Source organism: Neopelma chrysocephalum, unplaced genomic scaffold (assembly GCF_003984885.1).
Source record: "Neopelma chrysocephalum unplaced genomic scaffold, ASM398488v2 Primary Assembly neopelma1_71, whole genome shotgun sequence".
NCBI lineage: Eukaryota > Metazoa > Chordata > Aves > Passeriformes > Pipridae > Neopelma > Neopelma chrysocephalum.
In genome coordinates, this window is record NW_020897731.1 from 3,057,524 (window position 1) to 3,082,177 (window position 24,654).

Sequence of the window (24,654 nt, forward strand, 5' to 3'; positions counted from 1 at the left end):
AGTGACAAAGGGAGAAGGAAGCAAGCCATCCAGCAAACAAAACTAGAATGAATACAATCCTCAGTCATATAAAAAGAAAAAAGCCAAAGGTTAACAGCAATCTTGATACAAGATGTTATTTACAACTAATGTTATTTAATTTTGTATAGAAATGAGTTTTGAAAAAAGAAACCCCCAAACTAGAAAGACCAGATAATACAATAAACTCAGAAAAAAATCACTCAAATGAAAGTAAAAAAACAGCGAAGCAGTAGGTTTTATTTGGAACTCCAGCATTTTGGACTAGAATCCTCACCATCCACCCAAAAAAATCCGCACAAACCAAAACCAAACCTCCCCCCCAAACAAACAACAAACCCCCCAAAACAAACAAAACCAAACCCAAAACAAACCAACCAGTCAAGCAAACACACAAAAAATCCCCTCTGCAGATCCTGATTTCATAGTTACAGAATTATGCTCAGAACTATTTGAAAACACAATCATATCTTTCCCCATTTTGGACTAACTCCTGTTCAAACTTTATTATCACATTTGAATAAGTGAGGTTGCAAGGCCTCTTTTCACTTCATCTTTCCGATGGTTAGTGTCTTCTGTAGGGAAAATATTCACAACGTGTTTATTTTAACTCTCCTAATGGAAGCACACTTGAAACGGAGCTTGCCAGGCTCTTCCAAAACATAGCTGGCTGGACAGACAGGAGAAGACATGAAATATAGACCCTAAATATCTGCACTGGCTCTGTCTTCTCAGCTTGAACTCCACACAATGCAAGGATACTTTTTTTTTTCATATGTACTTAAACTGAGCAGAGCGCTTTCAGGGGAAAAAAATGAGAATTTTAAAATATATTAATACTTCTGTTCCTGATGAATAAGTTATCAAACTCAAATTTTTTTTTTAATATGTTTATACACAGAATGAAATATTAAATTAGAAATAACGTCTTTGTCAGCTAACTCCAATGAAAGAAAGCTGTGTTTGCAGTAGTTCATCTCCTCTTTTCCTCTTGGCCAGAGTGTGATGTGGTGACTCACTGAGATGCAGAAGCAGTTGCTAATCTCGTGCTCTTGATAAAGCAAGAAACAAGGCCAGTGGTGCTGTGCAGATTCAGAAAATAACAGAAGTGTTTCCTGGCCCTTTACTCTCCCCTGTAGAAAGCTGCACAGAGTATAGCCCTGAAATGGGCAGGGTTTATATCAGCCATGGCAGCTGGTGCTAATACATCCCCTCCCTGCTACTCCCTCATGGCACGTTATGGACTTCTATAGCACGGTGGTGGCATGATTTATCTTGTTTCTTTTTTCATTAACCAGATAAACCTATGTGCTAAAAGACTTTCTAAACCATCAGATGGCCAGGTGTAACACACAAATGACTGGATGCAGAAGCTGGGAGATTAAAATGGGAAATAGTGCATCTCTTGGAAATATGCACCTTCTAACAGAAGCTGATGACCATGATTACAAATGGGGGTTTCTTCATCAGGCAAGTCCTTCAACTGATTTCAGATGACCTCAGTGACATTCCATGGCTCCCATTATGCAGAAAACTCTGCCTGAACAATACAACCTGCTCACACTCTGAATTGCTACCAAGTATTTTCATACAGAGTATGAAAAAATACCAAGTATTTTCATACACACACACACATACACACACACAAAATGCCTCTGCTCCAAACGAGTTTATAACTGACAAAACAGCTTTTGGTAACCCTTGTGCTTGCTGCATAACTGTCACGGTTTTTATTTTTTTTAAAGCAAAGATTTTTATATAAATAACCCACCAGCAACCAAAAAATGAGATCTTTCAACAGTTCTTAAAGAGTAAGAAAATAATAGCAATTTCTGAGGTGGAAAAAATGAAAAACAAAACCTCCAAGGTCATAACAATGAAAAATAAAAGTTAAATGCAAATATGATACCCGTCAACTGTAAAATTTGATCATCAATTAGTGTCACAGCTTCATCATGCATCACTTGTCCTCCAATGACAAATTCCAGTCGTCCCTCCTGAAGCAACTGATGGACCTATAATATTGAAATTAAGACACAGAACATAAACATCATTTCAGTCTTATCCAGAAAGGCTGCAAATTCCTTTCAGATCACAGCACATTACCCAGACACAACACTCCTCAAGACGGCATCCAGGACCAAAAGTGGGATAAAAGGTTGTCTATAGTGACTGCTATCAAAAGGAGAACAAGGAGGAGGAAAAAAGCATACTAATGTGTTGCACAGTGCACTGATTTACCCAGCTTGCACTGACACTAGGTAGCAGACACAAAGGGTGCACTGCCAGATACACACTGACCTTTTGGTGTTTCTCAGTAGGGCTCTCACTGTGCCTTTTTATACTGTCTAAACTCCAGACTCATCCCCATACACAGCACTGGCAGCAGCCTACAGTCATGTCTGCTGTGTCCTTAAGGAAGGTATTGGGTGGCTGGATGAGGGAACAATATGCAACCCCCTGCAAGCAGCAACAGAACCCCAGGCATGCAACAATATTCAGGCTTCCAAGGTTTCCTTCAGTTGGAGACTGAGATCTGTGGGATCCAGGAGAGAGACAGTGTGTCATCACATACATACCTCTTCTACTCTGTATGCATCTGTCTTGCCTTTGGAGCACAGACAAGTTGCTCAACTTGTGACAGACAGAATGCTTTATGAAGAAATAGTAATTCCACGGGTTTGCCTGCCTGATAAACCCATTGCTGATAAACCCCTGCGTTTCTGGTCTCTTTTTCCTAGTTTAAAAACCGTTCAACTTTGGGTGGTTTTTCTGCGTGGGTTGTTTTGGGGGTTTATTCTTTTTGATTGGTTGGTTGGTTGGGTTTCATTTTGTTCATTTTTGTTTGGGGGTTGTTTGTTCTTAAATTTCAGCTACTAGAAACAACAGGTATGCTGACAAGTATAACTTTCAGCAAATGCTGGATGAAGTAGGGGGTGGTGTTTGGAGGGAGGAAGGAGTAGTCTGTGTCCCTTTCTAAAAGTCTTACAGAGTCTTCTGTTTTTATTATAGTTACTTCACTACAAATTGAGAGATATCCCAGACTTCCAAAAATGAAGTTTATATAAATATGGATTTTAATCCCCACCTTTTTTTTTTTAAATCTGTCATAGGATGCCAGTTCCAGAGCTATTATGTTTATTTCCCCAGGAACATTCAGTGTCTGCTAAGATAGGATGCCAGATTGTCAATTTTGATTATAATCATTTCTCTCCTTCACAATGTTGTGAAAACGCTTCAGGGCTCAGCATTCCTAAATTAGTTCCAGCTGACTGTGGTGACTGATTAGCATGCTGGGAGACCAGATAACTGATATCTGGTGTCAGCACAGAACTGGCCCTAACCTACATGAAAAGAATCTGTGATTATTATTCCTCATTTGGATGGATGTCTAAAATATACCTCTGATCCAAACTTTGGGCCACGGAAATGTTTCTTTAATGTAAACTTTGTGGAACCACTGAGAGAGTGAAAAAACAAGAAAAATACTTCAAAAAATTGAATAATATCTAATACCCCATCAAACAAAAAAAAAAGGTGGGGGTGTAAGAAAACAGTATCTGTAAGGACAAGCACTTTTTCTGAGCAGATCAGGGCAAAAGGAAGGAGGAATGGAAAAAACAGATAAAGTGGTACTATAAGCAGCAGGTTAGAACATATCTGTGACCCTTGGGACAATATTACAGTCCTTACATCAATTCATGTCTACAAAACAGACAGAAGTGGCTACACATGTTTTTTTTTCCCTAGTTAAAGCAGCCAGACATCAAACAAGGGTAAGGAGGTAAAAACAGTTTATACAAGAAAATACTGTGGAAATAACATGTACTGAGAACTACCACGTCCATATCTGGCTGAATACTGCTGCAGTACATTTCACTCCTACATATTCTCTTGTCTGAATTGCAAAACCAGCTTCTGTACCCAAGCTGTACCTTTTCTTAGTTTTTAATGCTATTGTTCCAATCCAAAGCAGAAACTTCAAAAGAAACTAGAATTAAATCCTGTATTCCAAGCAAACCACTAAGTTAAAAAAAAAAAAAAAAAAAAAAAAGGGAAAATTAAAACCAGAGTGCTGGTACCATAGAAAATCATTAATGCTAGAGTTCAAGTGGAAAAAGCAGGACAGTAACAAGAGTGACCTAATTTCAGGGACCAATATTTGCAACTTGCTAATGTTAAAAACATGTCATTTATGTGCAAGCATCACAGCTCCTAAATTAGAGATTCAATGTTAGACACACAGGTTCTAGAGGAATTTGTTTTTAACCATTTTATTTTTCAGAGAAGCAACTATAAAATAACTAGAGAACTGACTATAAAATGCGTAAAAGCAACAATTAAAAATAATTAGGCTAGGAAATTAAGGGCTGAATCATAAGTACTAGTTTTGCACTACTGAGGTCAAATGTGACAGTCATTTATTCCTCTGGCTTCCACATAATAGCAAGAATAGATATTAGAAACATAGGCCCTGACTTTTTACTTTAGTTATAGCACCATGACATATTCCCTGTAGAAAGCATTTCCTATGCTATTTTCTTCCCCACCCCAGACTTACAGTACAGTTTACCAATTTAAAAAAAAATAAGAAAATCGTCCTGCAACAGGCAAGTATGGGCAAAGCGCCCAGAGAAAAACAGCAAACTGCCTAAGTCCAGCAAAATCTCTCATGCAAAGATCAGCTGCATGCAGGCTGTAAGCTGTTATTGAAATACTGAATATTACAGAAGATTCAGAATTTAGTGAAGGACTATGTAAAAAGCCCTCCAAAACCAGACAAGAGGTGTTTTTTTTACACAATGTTTTACACATCTAGAACTTCAAATGAACTAAAATGTGAAGTACTACAAGTAACATGCTACTGTTGGCTGGACCCTGGTAACAAAATACACCATGGAGTTCTGAGGAAGTTCCTATGGGAAGCTGCACCTGTATACTCTTTAGTTTTACCATCCAAAACAAACATCTGCATCGCAGTGCAAGACATAACCAGCTTGTAGGCTACCAGTCCAGTCTTTGATTTCAATATGTTTGTTCCACGCCAGAAGAAAGAAAACGTGACAAATAAAACCCCATGATGTCTTCACTAGAAAAAAAACACAGTGCCATTGAATCCACAGTCACCTCTTTGCTGCAGTATCCTTGTTTACAAATGGGAGGTTTTTGAGCAGTACTTAACTGAAAAGAAAAAAAGTTCATTCTTGTCAGCAGTGTTAGGCTTCAGATGTTTTAACAGATATCGGTGCAGCCTCTTTCAGAATGACCCATGTCTTATACTAGCCTGCCCCCAGATAAGTAAGTTGCCAATGAAACAAGAACTGTAAAGTCTAAAAAGTCTTCAGTGCAAAGGTTACTACCTCCTACTGCTCTAATCTATAGCTGGGGCTTAACCTCTTGCAACTGCCTTTAGAATTAAGGTCCTTTCATATGAAGTACCAGATTCAGAGACAGCTTGCACAAGACCTGGGCAAAAAGCAAATGGTGAAGTACTTTGCTCCTATTTGTCCCCTGAAAAGAGTGTGGATTCCTTGTTAGCAGGAAGCATGGCTCTAGTGCAGTTTACCTGCTGCTTCTGTGTATCTGTGGCTACCACGTCCCACCAGAGTCGAAAGAATTCCTGCTCCACTGCAATAAATTTGCGCTCTTTTCCTTTCATTAGCTCTTCTACAACGGTTGTATAGACATTTGCTGCATAAGCATGCATACTTTCCTGAAAAAAAAAAAGAAAAAGAAGTAAATAAGCCTTGTTTTGCCTATAATAAAAGGGCTGTTTTAAACACTCAATGGGCTTGAAAACAGAGAGATTGAAAACTTCACATTTACTGCACACTTCCTTTGTACCCTCAGAAAGACCGAGTTGTGATTATGTTCAGCCCTTTGGCCCTTCCATTCCAGAATACATCCCCGTGACTGGGGACCTGACTAGATCATGGCATCGCTTCTCCCAAGATCACCGGACACTAATACAGGCTTTCTTTTCGACATACTGGGAACACGTTACCCAGTTCCTCATTGCTCACCTTAAATCAGTGTCATGAATGGTAAGACTTTGCACCAACAGAGTTAAAAACCCCTCATGCACACTTTATTCTCCCATTCCTGCTCTTCTTTTGATGGCCTGAATTACCAGAATTGCTTCTGCAGAGCGAGTATGACTCTGTGCTGTGGGTGTGCATTGCCAGTACAATACAGTGATACATACACTGTAAATTATACTATTATGAAAAATAACTCTGAATGTGCTTGATGTTTAAGGATAGAGTAAAGTCAAGCTGGTAAAGGAATCTTAGAATGAGTTTGACTGTTGACGCAGAAACACCTAGTGTGAGATTTTGTGCATCTACCCCATCTATGTCTCTCCTAAAGACACCTCTATTCCAGAACAAGGCCTATGGACTTTTATAGGAATGCAAATATGACAGCTGTATCCATCAAATAACCCACACACTGCTATATTCTATGATATGGTATCAAATTAACAACATCACATTAATTTTGAAGATATTTTATGTACACTTACCTTGGCCAGAACAACTTCTGCTGATCAGATACAGTTTTATGCCTTTTACTTAATTTCAAAGTGATACAGAATGTCTAAAGACAACAGCCGAGATCCCAGAATTTCCTGAAATGTCTGTCTTTTCTTCTAACAAAGTAATCTGCATGTTATAGCACACTTATTTTACACTAACCATAACACTTTTCTACTTAAACTGCTGGTACTTAAGAACACACAGCACAATACTTACATCTTAAACTGACTGACACACAGACCTCTGACCCCTCTAAAAACTAATGGCCATGATATGTAAACATGAATCCATAGTTTATATTTAGGCAAATTTCCTACATGAAAATCACCCTTTGAAATAAGAAGGAGATGAGCTAATCCAAATCAGAAATTAACTTTTCCTAATCCCTTGCTTTCCACAATAGAAATTCAGCCACCTTTGTAAAAGCGCTCATGTCATTAGGAAAAGGAAAACATTCAAGTGTAGGAGGAATGGCTTAAAATATTGCTGTGGTTATCCAAATAATTACTCCCTCAATGATTTCTCCATTGATTTGTAAGGGTTTTTTAAACTCATGATTATGATTAGATGCTTAATACAATGTGAAATTTCAACTAAGGATTTCAAGTTTTAGCAATATTCAAACACAACACACGCAAATGATTACTCTTGAATTTTCATTTTTCACTGGTAACTGGCAACAAACAATATATCCTAAAATTCAAGCATATGTACAAGGATTACAACATCAGGCTCAATTTTAGTTCTTAATAGTTGAGTGGAGTACACTAGATTTTAAGGACTGAACAAGGACTTTTCAAATTGAATACAATACTAAAATATTCTGTGTCATAACCTCCTGAAAATATTTTCTTCAAGTTTTCTGGAGATTAAAGCTAGTCAGTCTTTACTATGACTCAAACTACACTGGAACTAAGCAGTAAGATATTACCCAATCCTACAAGTTCACAAACCCCAGTTGCCTGGGTGGTAACTGAAAATAACTGTTCTCACAAACCAGGATACTTGCAAGCAACAATAAAAATTTTCTTTCCAATTCATATCCTCTATCAGCTAATGAGATACTCATTAGATACTTGCTGTGACCCAGATTTTACTTAATTAAATACAGATTTTAAACTTATACCAAGATGCAAAAATTGTTTTGTACTGCATTCTAGACAATGGTGAGGTGTCTTTCACCCATATAGTCAAGACCCATCAGTGAGTTGCCACATCTCATGTAAATTATGGTACCACTGTTATCACTGGATTGCAACAGATAGCTTTCTTTGAGAGGAAAATAAAAAGTTCTATTATACATCCAATGCCAGAATTCTCCATCAATACCATAACTTCCAGCACACAGCGAAGACTGCTGTTCCGATATCATAAATAAAATGCTTATATTTCACATTATAAATGGAGAAATAAAACACTAAAAAAACCAATATGCTGTCAGTAATGAGTGACAATTAATAATTATGCAAACCAAAACCACTAAATAGGCTGGGATCACATTTGTATTACAGAGTTACCTTCAAGTTTTAATTTACTACAGAAGGATTTGAAATAATCCACAGGTAACCTCTGTGGTTTTTCACTACAGGAATTGCTGATGCTTTAGATTTAACAGCAGAGGAACTGAGCCTTCAAGCAACTGCATCTTGTAAAAAAAAAAGTAAAATAAAAATGACATGTTTCATTTCTTTTGGAGATCTTTGACCACTAACCAATCCAAAATAAAAATTAGTTTTGTATTCTCTGATGCAATTTCTGAGTAGGAGTTTGAAATATTAAAGGAGAAATTCACTAATCTTTCCTAAAAAGGGGAGACAGAATACATGCACAGCAGAGATTCCTGGGTGAGCCATCACCTCTTTTTTATTAGTTAGGCCTCTTGCCATTTCCCTCTAGCGAGTGAAGTATTCCATCTTTCACACATAAACGAAAGAAATTCTACTAATGAAAAAGGATTCAGGATTTAGGATTTTGACTAACAAATATAAAAGGTACCAACGCCCCACTTGGTTTATTTTGCTCTGCATGTCATGTATTTAGCAAAAATTAAGTTTGCTACTACACTTCAGTGGCACCAGGCTCCAACCCACACCACTTAGAGAGGACCTGGCATCCCGTTCTCTTCGCTCAAGAAAAGACAAAGTTTTCCCGGGGTTTTGGCTTAATAACAAGATCACAGAATCACAGAATCAATCAGGTTGGAAAAGACTTCTGAGATCATCGAATCCAACCTTTGACCCAACACCACTTCATCTACTACACTACGGCACTAAGTGCCACATTCAGTCTCTTCAACACCTCCAGGGATGGTGACTCTACCACCTAAGCACCGTGAAAACCTGCCAAATAATCAAAGTACCACGAAACAGACTGACGATTTCCCTTAAAAAAAAATCCATCAGGATTCTGCAGAACGCGGGCACAGACAAACCCAGAATTCAAGGGCATGGCTCCTAGAACAACCGTGCCTCCTCCAAGCGAGGATCTCGAAACACCAGGGCATGGAGCACGCTCCAGGCCACCCTCGGGGCAGGAGCTGCACCCTACGGGGATTTAGGCGTTTCTCCGCAAGGTGTTTTCGAGGAACAGGCAGAGCCCGCGGCCCGCGTTACACGGTCCGGGCAGCTCCGCACGCCCGAGGACGCCCAGGGCGGCTCAGCCCCAGCCGCGGCAAACCCACCCCACCGCCTTCTCAGCCGGGGCCGACCTGCACCGTGTAAATCCAGCCGACGTCCATGTGGCTGTGGGCGACCACGAAGGCCCGCAGGTCGCTCCGGCCGCCGGCCTGCGGGAGGAGGGCGAGGATGAGGAGCGGGAGCAGGAGCGGGATGCGCTTGGGAGCCATGGCGGCCGCGGCGCTCCCGCCGCACTTCCGCGTCCCGCGGCACCGCCTCCCCGCCTAGAAATAAATAAATAAATAAAGTAGGCGGCAGGAGTTTCCTGTCAAACGAGAGGATTTTGGGGCCCGAGGGGGTGGCTCTGCTGCGGGCGTGTGAGATCCCCACAGCGGGGGTGGAGAGCCGGTCAAACCGCAGCCCCCGGGTGGCTCTCGCTGAAAATTCCGGAGCTGGTTTTCTTGGAACACTGGACTGCTCAGGGAGAGGCCAAGTTCTGCGTTTTGAACATCTATAAATCCATATATATATTTTTTTTTAAATCTAGGAAATTCCTTTGAATTGAGTGCAAATTCTTTATTTCAAGTTCATTACGGTTTACTGTCTGCTTCTTTGAAGTTTTGAAGTTGTAGCAAGATTAAATTCTATGTCATTGCCCTTCTGATCCCATTTAAATTGGTATTATCATGTGTTTTATTGCTGCTAGCAACAGGTAGACCCTGCACTGAGAACTGAAAAGGCAGACCTTTCTCTCTCCATAAAGTCCTAGTAAAAAGGAAAAAAAATCCAACCCAAAATTAAAAAATGTTATAGTATAATGTAGTCCAGTTTCCTCAGAAGTTTTCTCTGCAGCTGCACCTGTTTCTGCCCAATAAATCACTGTGATATTGAAAGCCAAATTAGATTAAACTATTTTTTAAACTTTAAAATACACTATAGTATAAATCAACTACCTTGCTTAAGTTCTGATTTCAGTAAATGATATGCTTTTAACAACCTTACAATCCTGAAATGACAAAAAATATCATACCAAACTCTTAGCTCATTTCCAATAGTGCAAAAGTAAAGGACATCAGATGAAGGGTGGTAACTGCTCCCACATTCAGTTTGTCTGTGGATTTAGCATTACTAGATTCCAATCCTAGTTAAATCAGTCATCTCTCTGTGACTGAAAGAAACAATCACAAATAGCTTAAGTGTCCACCTACAGACTTATACTGATAAAAGTAAAAGATTAATTCCTACTGGACTAGATGGCACTTGGGTGCAAATTAGCCCCTCTCAATATTCAAGATACCTGTAGAAACTGATCACACACTGTAAATGCATTTTGTATCAATCCCCTCATTTTACAAAGAAAAAGCACATGTGCTGCATTACATGCCAATTTTGGTAATTTTTTTGAACATATAAAGTTGATAAATTATTGAAGTCCGGAATGAAAAGTGCCATGTAAATTGGTCATATTAGGTTGAACAGCATAAAATTGCCACATTTCATAAAAATTAAACCTAATACAAATGGATTCTCCCAGAACAGGGCCCTTGATCGCGAATTAATATAAGAATCTAGAGTTTTCTGCAAAAAGAAGAGGCTAACACTGGAATGCTAAGATTATTTTATTTGTAATAATACTTTGTCATGAAAAGTAATCAAGGTCTACGGGTAATTTTTAGGGGCAGTTAGTATCACTGTAAGCAGCTGGATGAAGCTTTACTTTAATACAGCTCCATGACGCTTTTTTTCCCCTCAAATCATTGGCTTAAACTGTTTCAGTTCCAAGAATCACTAGCCGCTCACACATGCTAGCGCACATCCAGCAAACATATGGCTTGGGGATATATATACACACACTGTCTAAATCAACTGATGTTCTTTTACCTCAGAAAGCTTTACGGTCTTTGTAATTTAGGTGAAGTTCCCAGGCAAGCTGAAGTGTTGCTGTTTTGCTTTGCTTCCAGAATAGCTGAAAATGTTTGCAGAATGTTACTCCCATTTAAAACCTATTTCCTTCAGAAACTGTAATCGTCCTACTTACTCTTTCACAAAGGCCACAGTCTGACACTGTCTTGGATGCAGTGGAGAAGAACATAAATATTTGAACAGAATACTTTTATGAGGAAACATTAACCAAAGTGTCCACAGTTTACACACCTAAAGGTATCAGCAGGGTCTCCACTTGCTGGAAAAAGGGATGAACGTAGCAAATGTCATTGCACAGAGCACTTAGACTTACTTGATAACAGGTTTGCTTTCTTACTAACCTCTCAGGGATGCTGTAAAGAGTCTGTGGATCCACATGGGCTGATGGGCCAGATCAAAATGTAGGTATGTAAAGTAGAATTTATGCCGAAAGTAATTCTTCCTTGCCATTTCCATACCATTTCACAAACAGTGAAAACTAGATGGACGAGCCAGTGTAACTATGCCATGACAGCTGCCTACATTGATACTTTATCCTCTTGTTGGCTCCTAATCTCATAGTCTGGCTCGATTATAGTCATCTTGTATTCTTTCTTAAGCTTTTCTCATTTGCCCATACAAAGTGTGTTTGCTCTCTTTGTAATGAGCTGTGCTATGTGGGCTTCTGACACTGTCACCTTGAAAAGACAGACGATGTCAGCAGGATGCTGCCAACTACAAGCTAAGCAGTCACAATTGTCTTAAGAATCAAGAAAGTCACCTGCTTAACAGAGCAACTAACGTACCTTTACGTTTCCCTCCTGTCGTGTTTTTGGGGTGGACATGTGTAAGAATAAAGGTGTTTATTAACATGACTTAGCTCTAGCTGACTATTTCAGTGTTTTAAAATTTGCCATTCCCCTAACCATTTCCCAGTGGAGGCAAAGGTCACTGCACAGAGCACTTGGGCTTACTTGGTAACAGGTTTGCTTTCTTACCCACCTCTCAGGAAGGCTGTAAAGACAGTTTGCAGAATCACAGGGCCTCGTGGGCCAGATGAAAACCACTCTCCTGCCTTGCAGTGATTTCAGTGTATACAAACCCCAACAATTTACATGGTATTTGTAGCCTTTATCCGTAAGATAGCCGACATGGACTAGGGCTGGTAAGCGAACTGAGATGAATGTCGTGCGACATTCAACTTAACCACCAGTGCTTTGCGTGACGAAGCGGGAGCAGCAGCAGGGCCGCTGGCACGGGTGCCACTGGCGAGGCCCTGGTGTGTATTCTTCCCCAGGGATGTGTGTCCAGGGTTCTGGCGCACCGGGACGCGCACCCGAGCGCGCCGGGCTGCCCGGAGCGCGGGCATCTGCGGCCCCCAGTGGGGAGCTCGCAACGGCAGCCGGACAGACGGCACGGAGGAATTGTCCCGGACGGACGCCACGAAGGGATTCTTCCGTACGGAGGGCAGGGAGGGCTTCTCCTGGACGGAGGGTAGGGAGGATTCTCCTGGCCGGGGGCGAGGCCAGGCTGGGGCGTCGCATCCCACCCGGGGCCGGGGCCGCTCACACCTGTTGGAGCCGCGGCGGGGCCGGCGATGCCGGGCGCGGCGGGTCCTGGCGAGGCTGCGCCGCCTCCGCCGGGAGCTCCGGGCGGAGCCTCCTCTCCTTCCCGTCCTCCCTCCCCCGGCTCCCTGAGCGCCCCGAGGCAGCGGCGGCTGCCTGCGCCCGCTCCGCTGGGAGAAGGAGGAGGCGCCCCGAGCTAAGGGCGTTGGGAGCAGAGCAAATAACAGTTCAGAGCAGTGGGCGCCTTCCGGAGGGCAACACCCATGTCCCACAAGCAGGGTATCTGGAAACGCGCTCCCTCCCCCGGCGCTCTCTGTCCCCTTTCATCCTTCTGTTCCCTCCTCAGCTCCCTCCATCTCTCCTCCCCATCTGCCTCTTTCTCCCGTTGCCCGCTTTCCCTTCTCCCTCCCTCAGCCCAGTCCCCCCGCCGACCCTGGGTGCCCCGACTGACTGTGCCTTTCCTCCTGCCCAGCCGGCGGCCCCACAGGCGAGAGCGCGGCTGACTGGTGCCTCTACCAGCTCAATGGAGCAGCCGAGTTCGAGGTGTCTGAAGGTGAGTACAGAGGTGCCGAAGGGGACGCGGCCCCTCGCCTGCTGTGCCGGCCGGCAGCGTGTGGAGACACGGGAATCCCTGGTGGGAGAGAGACACTGGCAGCACGTGGCAGCCCCAGGGCTGTGGGGCGGCGGAGGTGGCGAATGTGCCCAGGACAGGAGGGGAGGTGGGCTGGCACGGGGTGCCCGCCTGTGGTTGGCAAGTTCCGGGCCTTGTGAAAGTGTCTTGGCTGGTGTTTGTGGTTGTTTTTTTTTGTTTTGTTTTGTTTTGTTTTGAAAAGTAGTGTTTTGCATCTGGCGGCCTAGAGTGACATCAGCCCTCTTGGCCTTGGCCTCGGTGGGTGCTGGTGCAAGACGGTCTGCGTAGTACCTGCTATAAAGTTTTTTGGCCTTTTTCCACCCCCTTAACTTTGAAAACAGAGGAAAGCTGGAGAGTTATATTTTTTTAATATTCTGTGATCAGAGAAAGAACAGTCCTTGGGTGCCAGGGAAGAAAGTTTCCCCACTGTCTTCGAACCATGTATGGTTTTGAACATGCAGAGACTTAGGTGCGAACCTGTGTATTTTCCATGATGCCAGATGTGTAACGTGCAGTGCCGTGAGCCTCTTTCAGTGTCTGTTTTCAGTGAGTTAAGTGGAGCTAATACCACATCTTGATGCTGCTGGTGCTATGTATTCCTGAGAAGAGTGTATTAACTGTTTCTAAGGGTTTTAGATGCATCAGAAGTCCGGCTAGACTGAAAAACTTTCCAGTACCGAGGAAGGTGGCACACTGTAATAGATTGGATTCAGGTTCAGCGTTAGGGGAAACTTTTCAACACTGGAATACATGAAGTAGGTAGACAGTGAAGTCTCACTGTTTGTTTCGCAAACATAGATTGAAGTGATAAAGCTACAGACCTTGTGGGGTAGGTAGAAAGATTACCTGTTTGCAGTCTCTTTCAGCTTTATTATCTGTGACTCTTTGGGATGTGAGGTTTTCTGTTATGTCTTGTGCTTTGCTGTTTGGAGAAGTGATTTAAACCCCAGCATACTAATAATAAGCTATAGCTCGATTGAGGCTTTGGACTAAGATTTTCCTCCCAATTATTCCATGGTGGTTTATATTTCAAGGTACACTTAATAGTGTGTGTAATTACACAAACTTGCATACTAAAGCATTTCTCAAAAGATGTGATTTTGTGCCTACATGACTTTTTTTTTGGTGAAATTGCATACCAAACCAGATGTGATGACGATAGGTGGGGGTGGAAATTACATCCGTGTGAGGGAGTGTAATGAGTGAGTGACAGCATTTCTTAGGCATCACAGAATGCTGAAAACAAGCTTTAGGTTGGCATTTACTTTCATTTAAAGATTTGAATGAGTAGAATATGCTTCTTAACCTCATTCGTCTGGGTAAATACCAGTGTTTCAGCACTGCTTTGAGATGATAGTGTTTTCTTCTCAACAGGTGCTTTATTCCTTTGATTTATTGGGTCGTCTTTTATCACAGGGCATAATTTTTAAAATTACTTAGCTAGCCCTAACTTCAGTTCTCTTTAATGCTGGCAATTTTTGGATTCCTAATTTTGCTCCATGACTTAAATGTAAATATTACATGTTTTCTCTTTACTCAGCATGGGAATATGTGAAATTCAGAGAACAGAAGACTGAAGCAATGTAATTTGATCACACAAACTATAGAATCAAAGTAATCTGCAGGTAGTAAACCCTGTTTATTTTAATAGGATTATATATAAATATGACATGTATTTTCCTGAGTACATTGTTGTCCATTAAATGCCACTGATATGTAAGAACGCATACAGCAGTGTAATCAACACACTTCGCAGAAGTAATAAACAATATTTCAAAGAGAGGTCCATGGTGGCAGTGACTTGACCTCTTTTGCATGCGAGTGTTTTTTTCCTGTCCTTATCCCAGTTCTTTTTACTTTTCAAAAAGACCACAACTTGTAACTGTAGCTGCACTGGTTGGGGTCACCTAACTGAAGGACAGAAGGACTAGTTAATCTGTATTAAATATTACTGTGTTGTTTATATATCTAGATAGATATCTGTGTAGATAAACCTTTACATAGTAATGTTCTAAGTTCAGTGAGTCTTCTGGGCATCTCTTGCTGCTTTTGCTATTGAGTGCTTGCAATGACCTTGCGGTACTCTGTCAGTTAGACTTCAGAATTGTGTTCTGCAACGTTTCTGTCTTAGCCTAGGAAAGAAAATTATTCTTTTTCCAAAAATAGATATGTTAGATGAAAAACATTCATTTACATAACAGAAAAGCGAAATTACATATTTCAAATGCAAGGAAAAATAGAGCATAGTAAGTAAAATATCACAATCAAAGCCAAGATAATCATGTTTGATTTAGTCTTGCTGCCTTGAAACAAAATCCTATTTCAAATATTGCTACTTCTATAATTAACGTCTGAGTGCAAAATATATTTTATTCGTGCTAAAGATCTCAAAGCACTGTGCTCACATTAAGTGCAGGCTCACAAAAGCTGTATGAAGAACAGTATTAGATTATTCATTTACAGGCTAGAAGAATTAAATATAAAAGTTAAGGATGTGCTTTTTATAGAAGCTGAATGTCAACTATTAAGCAGATAGTACCCTGGGACTTCTGAAAAGTCAGATCTTTTGCTGTTTGCTCAAATGATCTAGTGGATTGTTAACAGGACTGCTTATTCCAGGCCCTTTGCTTCAAGTTCCAAATCACATTAACTTCTTTCAAACTTCGTGTAAGTTAAAGCATGTTTGAAATATTTTATGATGTGAACTCTAAGCTGGCATTATGTTATTCTAGATAGCATTATATTCAGTAATGATTATACGGTTAATAAAAAGATGGAGTCAAAAATCATATTAAAGTTACCTCATCAAAGACTCGAGATTGGTTTACAGTGTAAATTTTCTTTTCATCTATTTTGTGACTTTATGCTCTCAAGTGGTTGAAAGCTCTTTTAACATTAGTGCCTTGTGAATTGTGATGTGAACATTCCTGTTCACTTAGCTTATGGTGCTCTAATGTTCTCTTTTATTTCTGAGTAATTTGAAGAGAGATTTATTGAGACTATGAGATTGGTAATATACTATGTTGTTGTAAAAATACATTTGAACAATGTACCATTTTAAGGAAGACTTGTGAGCTGATTAATATGAATTTAATCACTGTCAGGTTTACCTCCAATTGCTTTTTGTTTACTGTAATTTTCAATCAAAGATAGTAAGTCTGGATTTGGTTCAATACTGGCTTTTCTATTATTTCACAAATTCCATGGAAAGCAATGTTCTTGCACAAGCTTACAACTGAAGTAATGTCCTTGTTAGTCATGCCTTCATTAGTAAGGTCTAATTAAATAGGAAGTCTCCATCTGTAGATGCTTTCATATCCCAGTGCTTTTGTGGCTGAACCAAACAATTGATTTTTCCTTGATCTTTCATAAAAAGGCATGGTAGCAGCTCTTTTCTTAACACTTCGCAGTTTGCCAACATTTCTTTTGAAGGATCATCACCATGAATGGATGTTGTGTTTCTGTGGCATCTTAGTTGGATGGTGTGCTTTACAGTTCTGGGCTTCCAGCTGTCCAATTTGGAGATGTAGTGTACTGAACAGTACCTTTTCTGCAGACCACAATTCTGTGTTTGTTCAAAGGAAACCAAAATGCTTGGAAGGGGCTGATACACACCTTATGTCACCCCAGGGTACATTTAGGACACTGCCAGCTTGCATACAGCACTGTATAGTGTGTCACAGGGCTCGCTGTGTGTATCACCCTGATGTACCCTCTGATGCTATGTATGTGTACGATACAATTATTCTAGTCCTGTTTCATACATCCTGTTTATAGATTCAGCAACTTCCTGTATTTCATCCCTCCTTTATTTTGCAGTTACTTATGGTGGTGTTTGGTTGGTTTACTGTCACTGACACCTGAGAGCTGCTGCAGCACAGGGAAAGGGCTTCTGTCTGAAAAGCCTTATCATCATGCTTTGCTTCCTTTATAACATTGTCTGTGGCTGTGTAAAACCAGATCCAGTAAATGACTCATTGCAAGAAATTGTGTGTATTTGATTATACTTCTGTTTGTTGCTGCACAATTTGGCATTGTTTCAATATGAAAAGTTCAGCATGATAGACAAAGAGGAAAGGTTAAGGTATATTGGAATTATATTTATTTGGATAGCTTTACTTCTAGTGATACTTACCTACATTAGTCCATTTTGTATTTTTTTAATCCATTGTTTATGGAGTCTTTGTTTATACAAAGAATCTTTTGTTCAAGTATTTTTGTACATTACTATAAAAAAGGCTTATTGAATGACAATGAAACGCTGGAAAGTATATGTATTTGTTATGAAAGGGAAAAGGTGAGTGGCTTATTTACATTTATTATTTGTTTCCTAATTTTGTGTTTTGATTAAGAGTTGGTTTGAATTTATGGAATGAATTAATTTAATTAAGTACATTGAGATGATTTAATTGCAATGATTAATAAAATCCTTGCTTACATGGTATTTCTGTTGGAATTTAATATGGATGTTTTCTCCTACGAGTCATTAAGTGTCATTTTATCATAAAACAAATACTTGTTAATGCTGTGTTAATTATTTTGTATTGTAAATATCTGACTGAAGTGTTAGCTCCTTTTCAGTAACCTGAAAAGTGGTGTTGCTGTTTCTTCCTGCTTGAAAAACAGACTGAGTATTTTTTTTTAACGAAGTTTTCAGATCTTCCTGCCCTTTTCAAGGACTTCACACGCTCCTCTAATGTGCTGTACTTATTTAACTAACTCTGGATCTTTAATGCTAGAAGTTGTGACCTTCATCATCTGAGTTTCCAGGATGCGCTCTTCAGCCAGTTGCCTTTTTACTTTCTAGTCACAGAATCACAGAATTGTTTGAGTCCAACCTTTGACCGAACACCACCGTGTCAACTAAATCATAACGCTAAGTACCATGTCCAGTCGTTTCTTGAACACCTCCAGGAATGGTGATACCACCACTTCTGGGCAGCCTGTTTCAATGCTTAATCACCCTTTCAGTGAAGAAATTCTTCCTGATGTCCAACCTGAGCCTCTCTTGGCGCAGGTTGAGGCCATTTCCTCTTGTCCTGTCACTTGTTACCTGGGAGAAGAGGCCGACCCCACCTGGATACAACTGTTCAAGTAGTTGTAGAGAGTGATAAGGTCTCCCCCGAGCCTCCTTTTCTTTAAACTAAACACTCCCAGCTCCCTCAGCTTTTCCTCATATGACTTGTGCTCCAGATCCTTCACCAGCTCTATTGTCCTTCCCTGGACACGCTCTGGCACCTCAATGTCTTTCCTGTTGTGGGGACCCAGAACTGGGCACAGTACTTGAGATGCAGCCTCAGCTGTGCTCATCACTTCCCAGGTCCTGCTATCCACACTATTGCTGATACAAGCTAGGATACCACTGGCTGCCTCAGCCACCTGGGCACAGGCTGGCTCATGGTCACGTGCTGTCAACCAGCACCCTGAGGTCCTTTTTCTGCTGGTTTGCTTTCCAACCACTCTGCCCCCAACCTGTAGCACTGCCTTGAGTTGTTGTAACCCAAGGACAGGACCTGGCACTTGATCTTGTTGAACTTCAGACAATTGGCCTCAGCCCATCAATCCAGCCTGTCCAGATCCCTCTGCAGAGCCTTCCTGCCCTCCAGCAGGTCAACACTCCCACCCAACTTGGTGTCATCTGCAAACTGACAGAGGGTGCACTCAGTCCCCTTGTCCACATCATTGATAAAGACATTAAACAAGACTGGCCCCAGTACTGAGCCCTGGGGGACACCACTGGTGACAGGCCACCAGCTGGATTTAACTGCATTCACCACCACTCTCTGGGCCTGGACATCTGACCGTTTTTACCCAGTGAAGAGTCCATCTGTCCAAGCCATGAGCAGCCAGTTTCTCCAGGAGAGTGTGGGGGGAAATGATGTCAAATGCTTTACTGAAGTCCAGGTAGAGACATCCACAGCTTTTCCCTCATTCACTAGGTGGGTCACCTGGTCATAAAAGGAGGTCAGGTTGGTAAAGAAGGACCTGCCTTTCCGAAATCCATGCTGTCTGGGCCTGATCCCCCAGTTGTCCTGTTTGTGCTGCATGATATCACTCCAGACGATCTGTTCATTACCTTCCCCGGCACTGAGCTCAGGCTGACAAGCTTGTAGTTCTCCAAATTCTCCTGCTGACTATTCTTTTAGATGGGCATTGTATTGGCAAATCTCCAGTCAACTGAGACCCCTCCATTTAGCCAGGGATGCTGATAAATGATGGAGTGTCATGACTAACTCTTCAGCCAGCTCCCTCAGTACCCTTACATGGATCACATCCAGTCCCATAGACATGTGAGTCTCTGAGTGGCACAGCAGGTCCATAGCTACTTCCTCCTGGATTGCTCCTTATTCCTGTCTACCACCTCAGAGGTGTGGTTGCTCTGAGGATAACTGGTCTTCCTGTTGAAAACTGAGACAAAGACAGCATTAAATACCTCAGCCTTTTCCTCATCCGTGGTGACAATGTTCCCCCCTGCCCCGCATCAAATAAAGGATGGGGATGTTCCTTGGCCCTCCTTTTGTTATTGATGTATTTATAAAACCACTTTTTATTATCTTTCACAGCAGTGGCCAGATTGAGTTCAAGCTGAGCTTTCGTCTTCCTAATTTTCCTTCTACATGACCTAATGACATCCTTGTACTCTTCCTGAGTTGCCTGCCCCTCCTTCCAAAGGTCATAAAGTCTCTTTTTTTTTTCCCCCGAGTTTCAGCGAAAGATCAGGCTGAAAGGTCAGCCAGGCCGGAATTCTTCCCCACCGGCTTGTGTTTCGGCACACAGGGACAATCTGCTCCTGCACCTTTAAGATTTCCTTCTGAAAGTATGGCCAGCCTTCCTGGACCCCTTTGCTATTAAGGACTGTTTCCCAAGGGACTCTCTGAAGCAGTGTTCTGGACAGGCCAAAGTCTGCCCTCTGGAAGTCCAAGGTAGAAGTTTTGTTGGCCCCCTTACTTCACTGAGAATCAAAAACTGTCATTTCTTGGTCGTTACGCCCAAGACGGCCTCTGACCACCTCGTCTCCTACCAACCCTGCTCTGTTCCTGAACAGCAGGTCTAGTGGGGCACCACCTTCCAGTCTGTCCCTTACATAGTCAGTTTTCTAGTTTCTGTTGATTTCCTCAGCACTGGTTTTAGTTTCCCTTTGTCCCTTCTCTCTGCAAAGGGGGTTGTGGGTGGTCTCAGTCCACTGACTGATGCACAGTTTGGCAAAGTGTCTGTCCTCTGTGTCATTGAAAGTCTGCCATTTGCAGCGGGTGCCTGCACAGCAAATCTTAGTGCTCTCTCTCTGTCTCTCTTACTATTTCCTAGTCTGCAAGGCTTACCATTTTACATGATCCTTTCAATTCCATCCAGATAACTTCTGGCAATTTTGGTTTTAAACATTGTTGAATTATCAAAATTTCCTTGGGTGTTTCAGTTGACCACATCCTTAAAGAGGCACTTGGTATACTTACCATGAAAGATGAAATCACTCTGTTGCATTATACAATTATTAGCAAGTCAAAAATCATGCTTTCAAGTTACATAGTCCAGAATTTTGCAGGGACATCTTTTATGTACCCTCTTTCTCATTAAATATGCAATAATTTAATTTAGGTACTGATTTTGTCAATAATTACACTGATGAAGTAAACAGGGATTTTGTTTGGGTCCCAAATTTGCCATTTAGACATTTTTTTTATTAAAGTCAAACATTCAGCTTGATTGGTGATGGACAATTTAGAGAGTATAGAATTGCCTGTGGTTCCAGCTGAGATACAGCAAAATCACCAGGTCTTCACAAAGCTTCCCCTTCCATTATAGATCAAGTCAGAAAGCCAGGGTTCCTTTGAGGAGCTAAGTTTTATATAGAGATAGAGAGTACTCATTTTCTGATCTTTCCAGTTTATAAATGTTTGCAGAAATTGCCCAAGCTGTCTTTGAGAATGTCTGAATAGCTGAAGCACAGAGAAGTTTTTTCTACTCTGCAGATTTTTGTCTGTATGAACTTTTCAAGGCTGAAAGAAATTTCAAGCAGGTAAGATGCTTCTGTTTCAAGAATTGCAACCGAGAAGCTTATCTTCTGCAAATATGAATTCAGAAGTCATACTGCAGGCCACATAAGTGGGAAAGTTACCTGTTTTTAATATTCTTATTAATCAGTTATTTTCTGTATAATGCAGTAAAATGAGGAGAGATTCAAAGAAGAAGTCAGTATCTTTTCTTTTGTGTGTTGGTACTGCTTGATGAAAAAATTCCCAAATGATTTAGAAGTATTCAGATATTTCAACTGCCTTTCTCTCGCAGTATGCTACTTGGATATAAACTCCGTATTCAAAAGAATGGGCAGTAGCTCATATCTTTGTAAGTCTCGAATCACCTAAAGGTATGTGACAAAACCCCAAAATAGTGAAAGGTACTATTTACTAGCCAGATTCTGCATCTTGCCATTTCAGTTGAATTGTCAGGGTTTGGTGATCCAGAAGAGGGAGCTGCCACATAAATTAAGTTTTCTTCAACTTAACAAAATCTCCTTTAAAACCCTGCATGGACTTGTTTGTTTGTTTGTTTGTTTTGTTTTAAGATGGACTTCAGAGATTTCATGTGATGCCTTTTTGGTCACTCAGTTCATAGTTTGCTGATTTCTAAGGACACCATTAGAGACTTAGATCTTTGATTTCCCTCAGTTTTCAGTATTGGTGCAGTGTATATCTTTAAACATCGTGTTTGAATACCGCCCTAAAATCTTTGGTTGGTATGATGAATGCAGTCCCTTTTACTGAATCTGTTGGGTCTTTTTAAACATAGATGTTTGACTAGCATACTGTAGATGTTTAATAGATATTTTCTGTAGCATGCAGGGAAGACTTAGTGGCAGCTGGCCTTCCTCAGTGCAAGTCCATGTTAGATGGGGGTGGCTTCTGGGCCATTGTAGTATTTTTTCTGTGTAAGAGGTGGTTCTTCTGTCAGAGTAAGCGCATACAGCTAAACATTTTGAAAATAGCAAAATATATGAAAAAATGGTGAAACTAATGTGCACACTTCAATGTGCTTTTTAATGTGCTCTCTCTTTTTTTTCCTCTCCTTAGCACTGCAGTGCAATTTATAGTGAGTCAATATATCATTTGTGGGCTATAAAAGTAGAGAACCATGAGGTACTGGGAGAAGGCATTAAATCATGTGCTTATTAAAACTTGTACAGATAGTGAGGAAGGAGACCAGACTTCTCTGAGCATGTTTTAAAATGCATAATTTACCTAGGTCCTGGTATTTATTGGTTGATGGAACTCTAGATTGCTACCTGCTCTAACGATAAATCTTTCAAAGCTATCATACCTCATTATGCTCGTTTCATATTAACAACTGATGCAGTGATGTGACTTCGTTTCCTGAGGAACTAGAATAGTGAGAAGCAGGTGAGTCTTTTTTTCAACTGAATAATATATTCCCTGTTTTTTGTCATTAAAAGCTAAAGAGGACACTCAATATTAGGAGAAGAGGGAATACTGTGCTGTGCTGCTTATATGTTTTGGGGGATCACCTTTCATGTTTTGTGCAAATTTTGAGGTGCTGGGACTTGTCCAAAGAAGGGCAATGAAGGGTCTGGAGCACGAGTCTTATGGAGAGTGACTGAGGTGGACTTGTAGATATGTGTAACTTTTTCTTCCTCCAGGAGTTTTCAGAATAAGTATGTAAATAAGTACTGTTTTTTTTATATACTTAATATTTTGTACACGGCTATTATAATTCAAATATATAATACTTAAAAATATTTGTATGTTCTTAAAACTGATGACCTATTTGTATGTTTTTAAGTCTTCCATCAAATACAGTTTCTTTCCAGAATGCATACATTCCCCAGATGTTCTGGCTGTGTTTATTTGCAAGCACATTTTATAGCGGCTCATGTCACAGTGAATAGAGTTGACAGTTGGGCTGATTGCAGGAATATGCAAAATGTTAACCTCATAAATCTTTCTCCACCTACTGTATTATGTAATTTTTACAAAATATGCAGAAGTGTGGTGCAAGAGACAGTTCCATTATTTTAGTTGGAACCATTTTGGTATTGCAGTTAACGATGATGTATTCAATTCAGAGACAATTACATCCGGACGCTAACGGGAGCTGTTGATTTGACATTCTATTCATACAGAGGGCACATGTCATTCAAAAGTGAGTTGTAGAACTGTTTAGCATGGTTGCATTGTTAGTGATGTGCCCTTCCATTTCATGCAACTACTATAACTAAATACCATATTTAGTAGAGTCTTGAAATCCTGAGACGAAAATATCCCCCAATTTCTTTGGGAGATACAAATTATATTAATAATCCTTTTCTTTATACTCAGAATAAGTTTCTGTGTTATGACTAGACTCAAAGATGCAAAGTAGAAGTGTTATTCTTGCAAGACTTGGTTTCTTGTTAAATCTGTCTTACTGATGAATCCTCATGATCTTTCAAATTTTTAATACAGATCCCTTTTCATCAATATATGGTTTTGGCTGTTGGGTAACTTATATTTTTGAAGGTTCTCTGATAAGCTCTTGTGTTAGCATTGTAAACTCTGCTTTGAAGTTGATTATTTATTTTGGATACCCTGTGCTTCAGATTTTGTTTATTTGCAAGAAACACTAACTTGCAGTCCTTCATAATGATATACAAAGTAGATAAAATAAATTTAAAAAAGAATAATTCTTATTTTTTATGCACTGCAACATAAAAAATTCAAATTGTGGGCTTTTATTCCGTTGAGTTTTTTTTCATGCAGGTTTTTTGTTCCTAAACTTGGCAAGCTGTTACTTTCAGTGCATGCTGTTTCCTCTGTTCTAAATGAGGGCATTACAGCCATGTTTCCCTTTGACTGCTTTTCCTGGGTTCCTTAGAGTTTTTTTCTCCCAAAGAATATTTGCCCTAGTGGAATGTCCACCTTTCCTAAGTGGAAGCTAAAGAGACCTTGCGAGTCTGCTGAGTGTGTTTAGTGTGTAGCTGTGCATTGATGTTTCTTCAGAAAGGTGCCACCATGCCTCAGGAACTTTGACTTTATGTTGCTTTTTGATTTCTCCCTCTCCTCGTGCTCCTAATTAAATCAATTAATTAATTAATTAAAAATCTCACTTAAAATGTAATACCTATGTTGACCTCTGGAAGTAGCAATTGTGCATTGATATTTATTTAAATTTAAAAATACTGCAATATTAACTTGGTATTTCCGATATCTAATCTGATGATTTCAGAGGCATAATTGTTCAGTAATAATTCAAAAAATACACAGAGGTTAGTTAAAGGACTTGACTTGGCTTTTCCCGATGATGACAAAACATAAAATGTACAGTGGAGAAATAGTTACTAGAATATTTTGTGTCAAGGAAACTGACTTCAAAGTTTGAGCTTCTTGATTCTACCATGA

At 40.5% G+C, this 24,654-nt stretch overlaps 2 protein-coding genes across 8 annotated transcripts in view; one reads left to right on the plus strand and one right to left on the minus strand.

Annotated features, from left to right (window-relative positions):
• MAN2B2 (mannosidase alpha class 2B member 2) overlaps nucleotides 1-9,423 on the minus strand; it is a 31,596-nt gene extending 22,173 nt beyond the window's left edge. For both annotated transcript variants that reach the window (XM_027686518.1, XM_027686517.1), the window contains exons 1-3: nucleotides 9,262-9,423; nucleotides 5,585-5,731; nucleotides 1,928-2,033 (exon numbers count right to left, since the gene is read on the minus strand). In XM_027686518.1, coding sequence (XP_027542319.1) covers nucleotides 1,928-2,033; nucleotides 5,585-5,731; nucleotides 9,262-9,399 — 391 coding nt within the window. In that variant the 5' untranslated portion in view covers nucleotides 9,400-9,423. The remainder of the gene's footprint in view (nucleotides 1-1,927; nucleotides 2,034-5,584; nucleotides 5,732-9,261) is intronic.
• A 3,327-nt stretch (nucleotides 9,424-12,750) lies between these two features.
• Nucleotides 12,751-24,654, plus strand: part of PPP2R2C (protein phosphatase 2 regulatory subunit Bgamma) — a 193,481-nt gene continuing 181,577 nt past the window's right edge. For 2 of the 6 annotated variants that reach the window (XM_027686503.1, XM_027686504.1), the window contains exon 1: nucleotides 13,122-13,189. Coding sequence is in view for 2 of the 6 variants with exons in the window: in XM_027686495.1 (XP_027542296.1) it covers nucleotides 12,900-12,915; nucleotides 13,109-13,189 (97 nt within the window). In the remaining 4 variants the exon portion in view is untranslated. Of the gene's footprint in view, nucleotides 12,916-13,108; nucleotides 13,190-24,654 lie in introns of those variants that run through there. The other 4 variants (XM_027686495.1, XM_027686496.1, XM_027686500.1 and 1 more) reach the window with 4 other exon arrangements.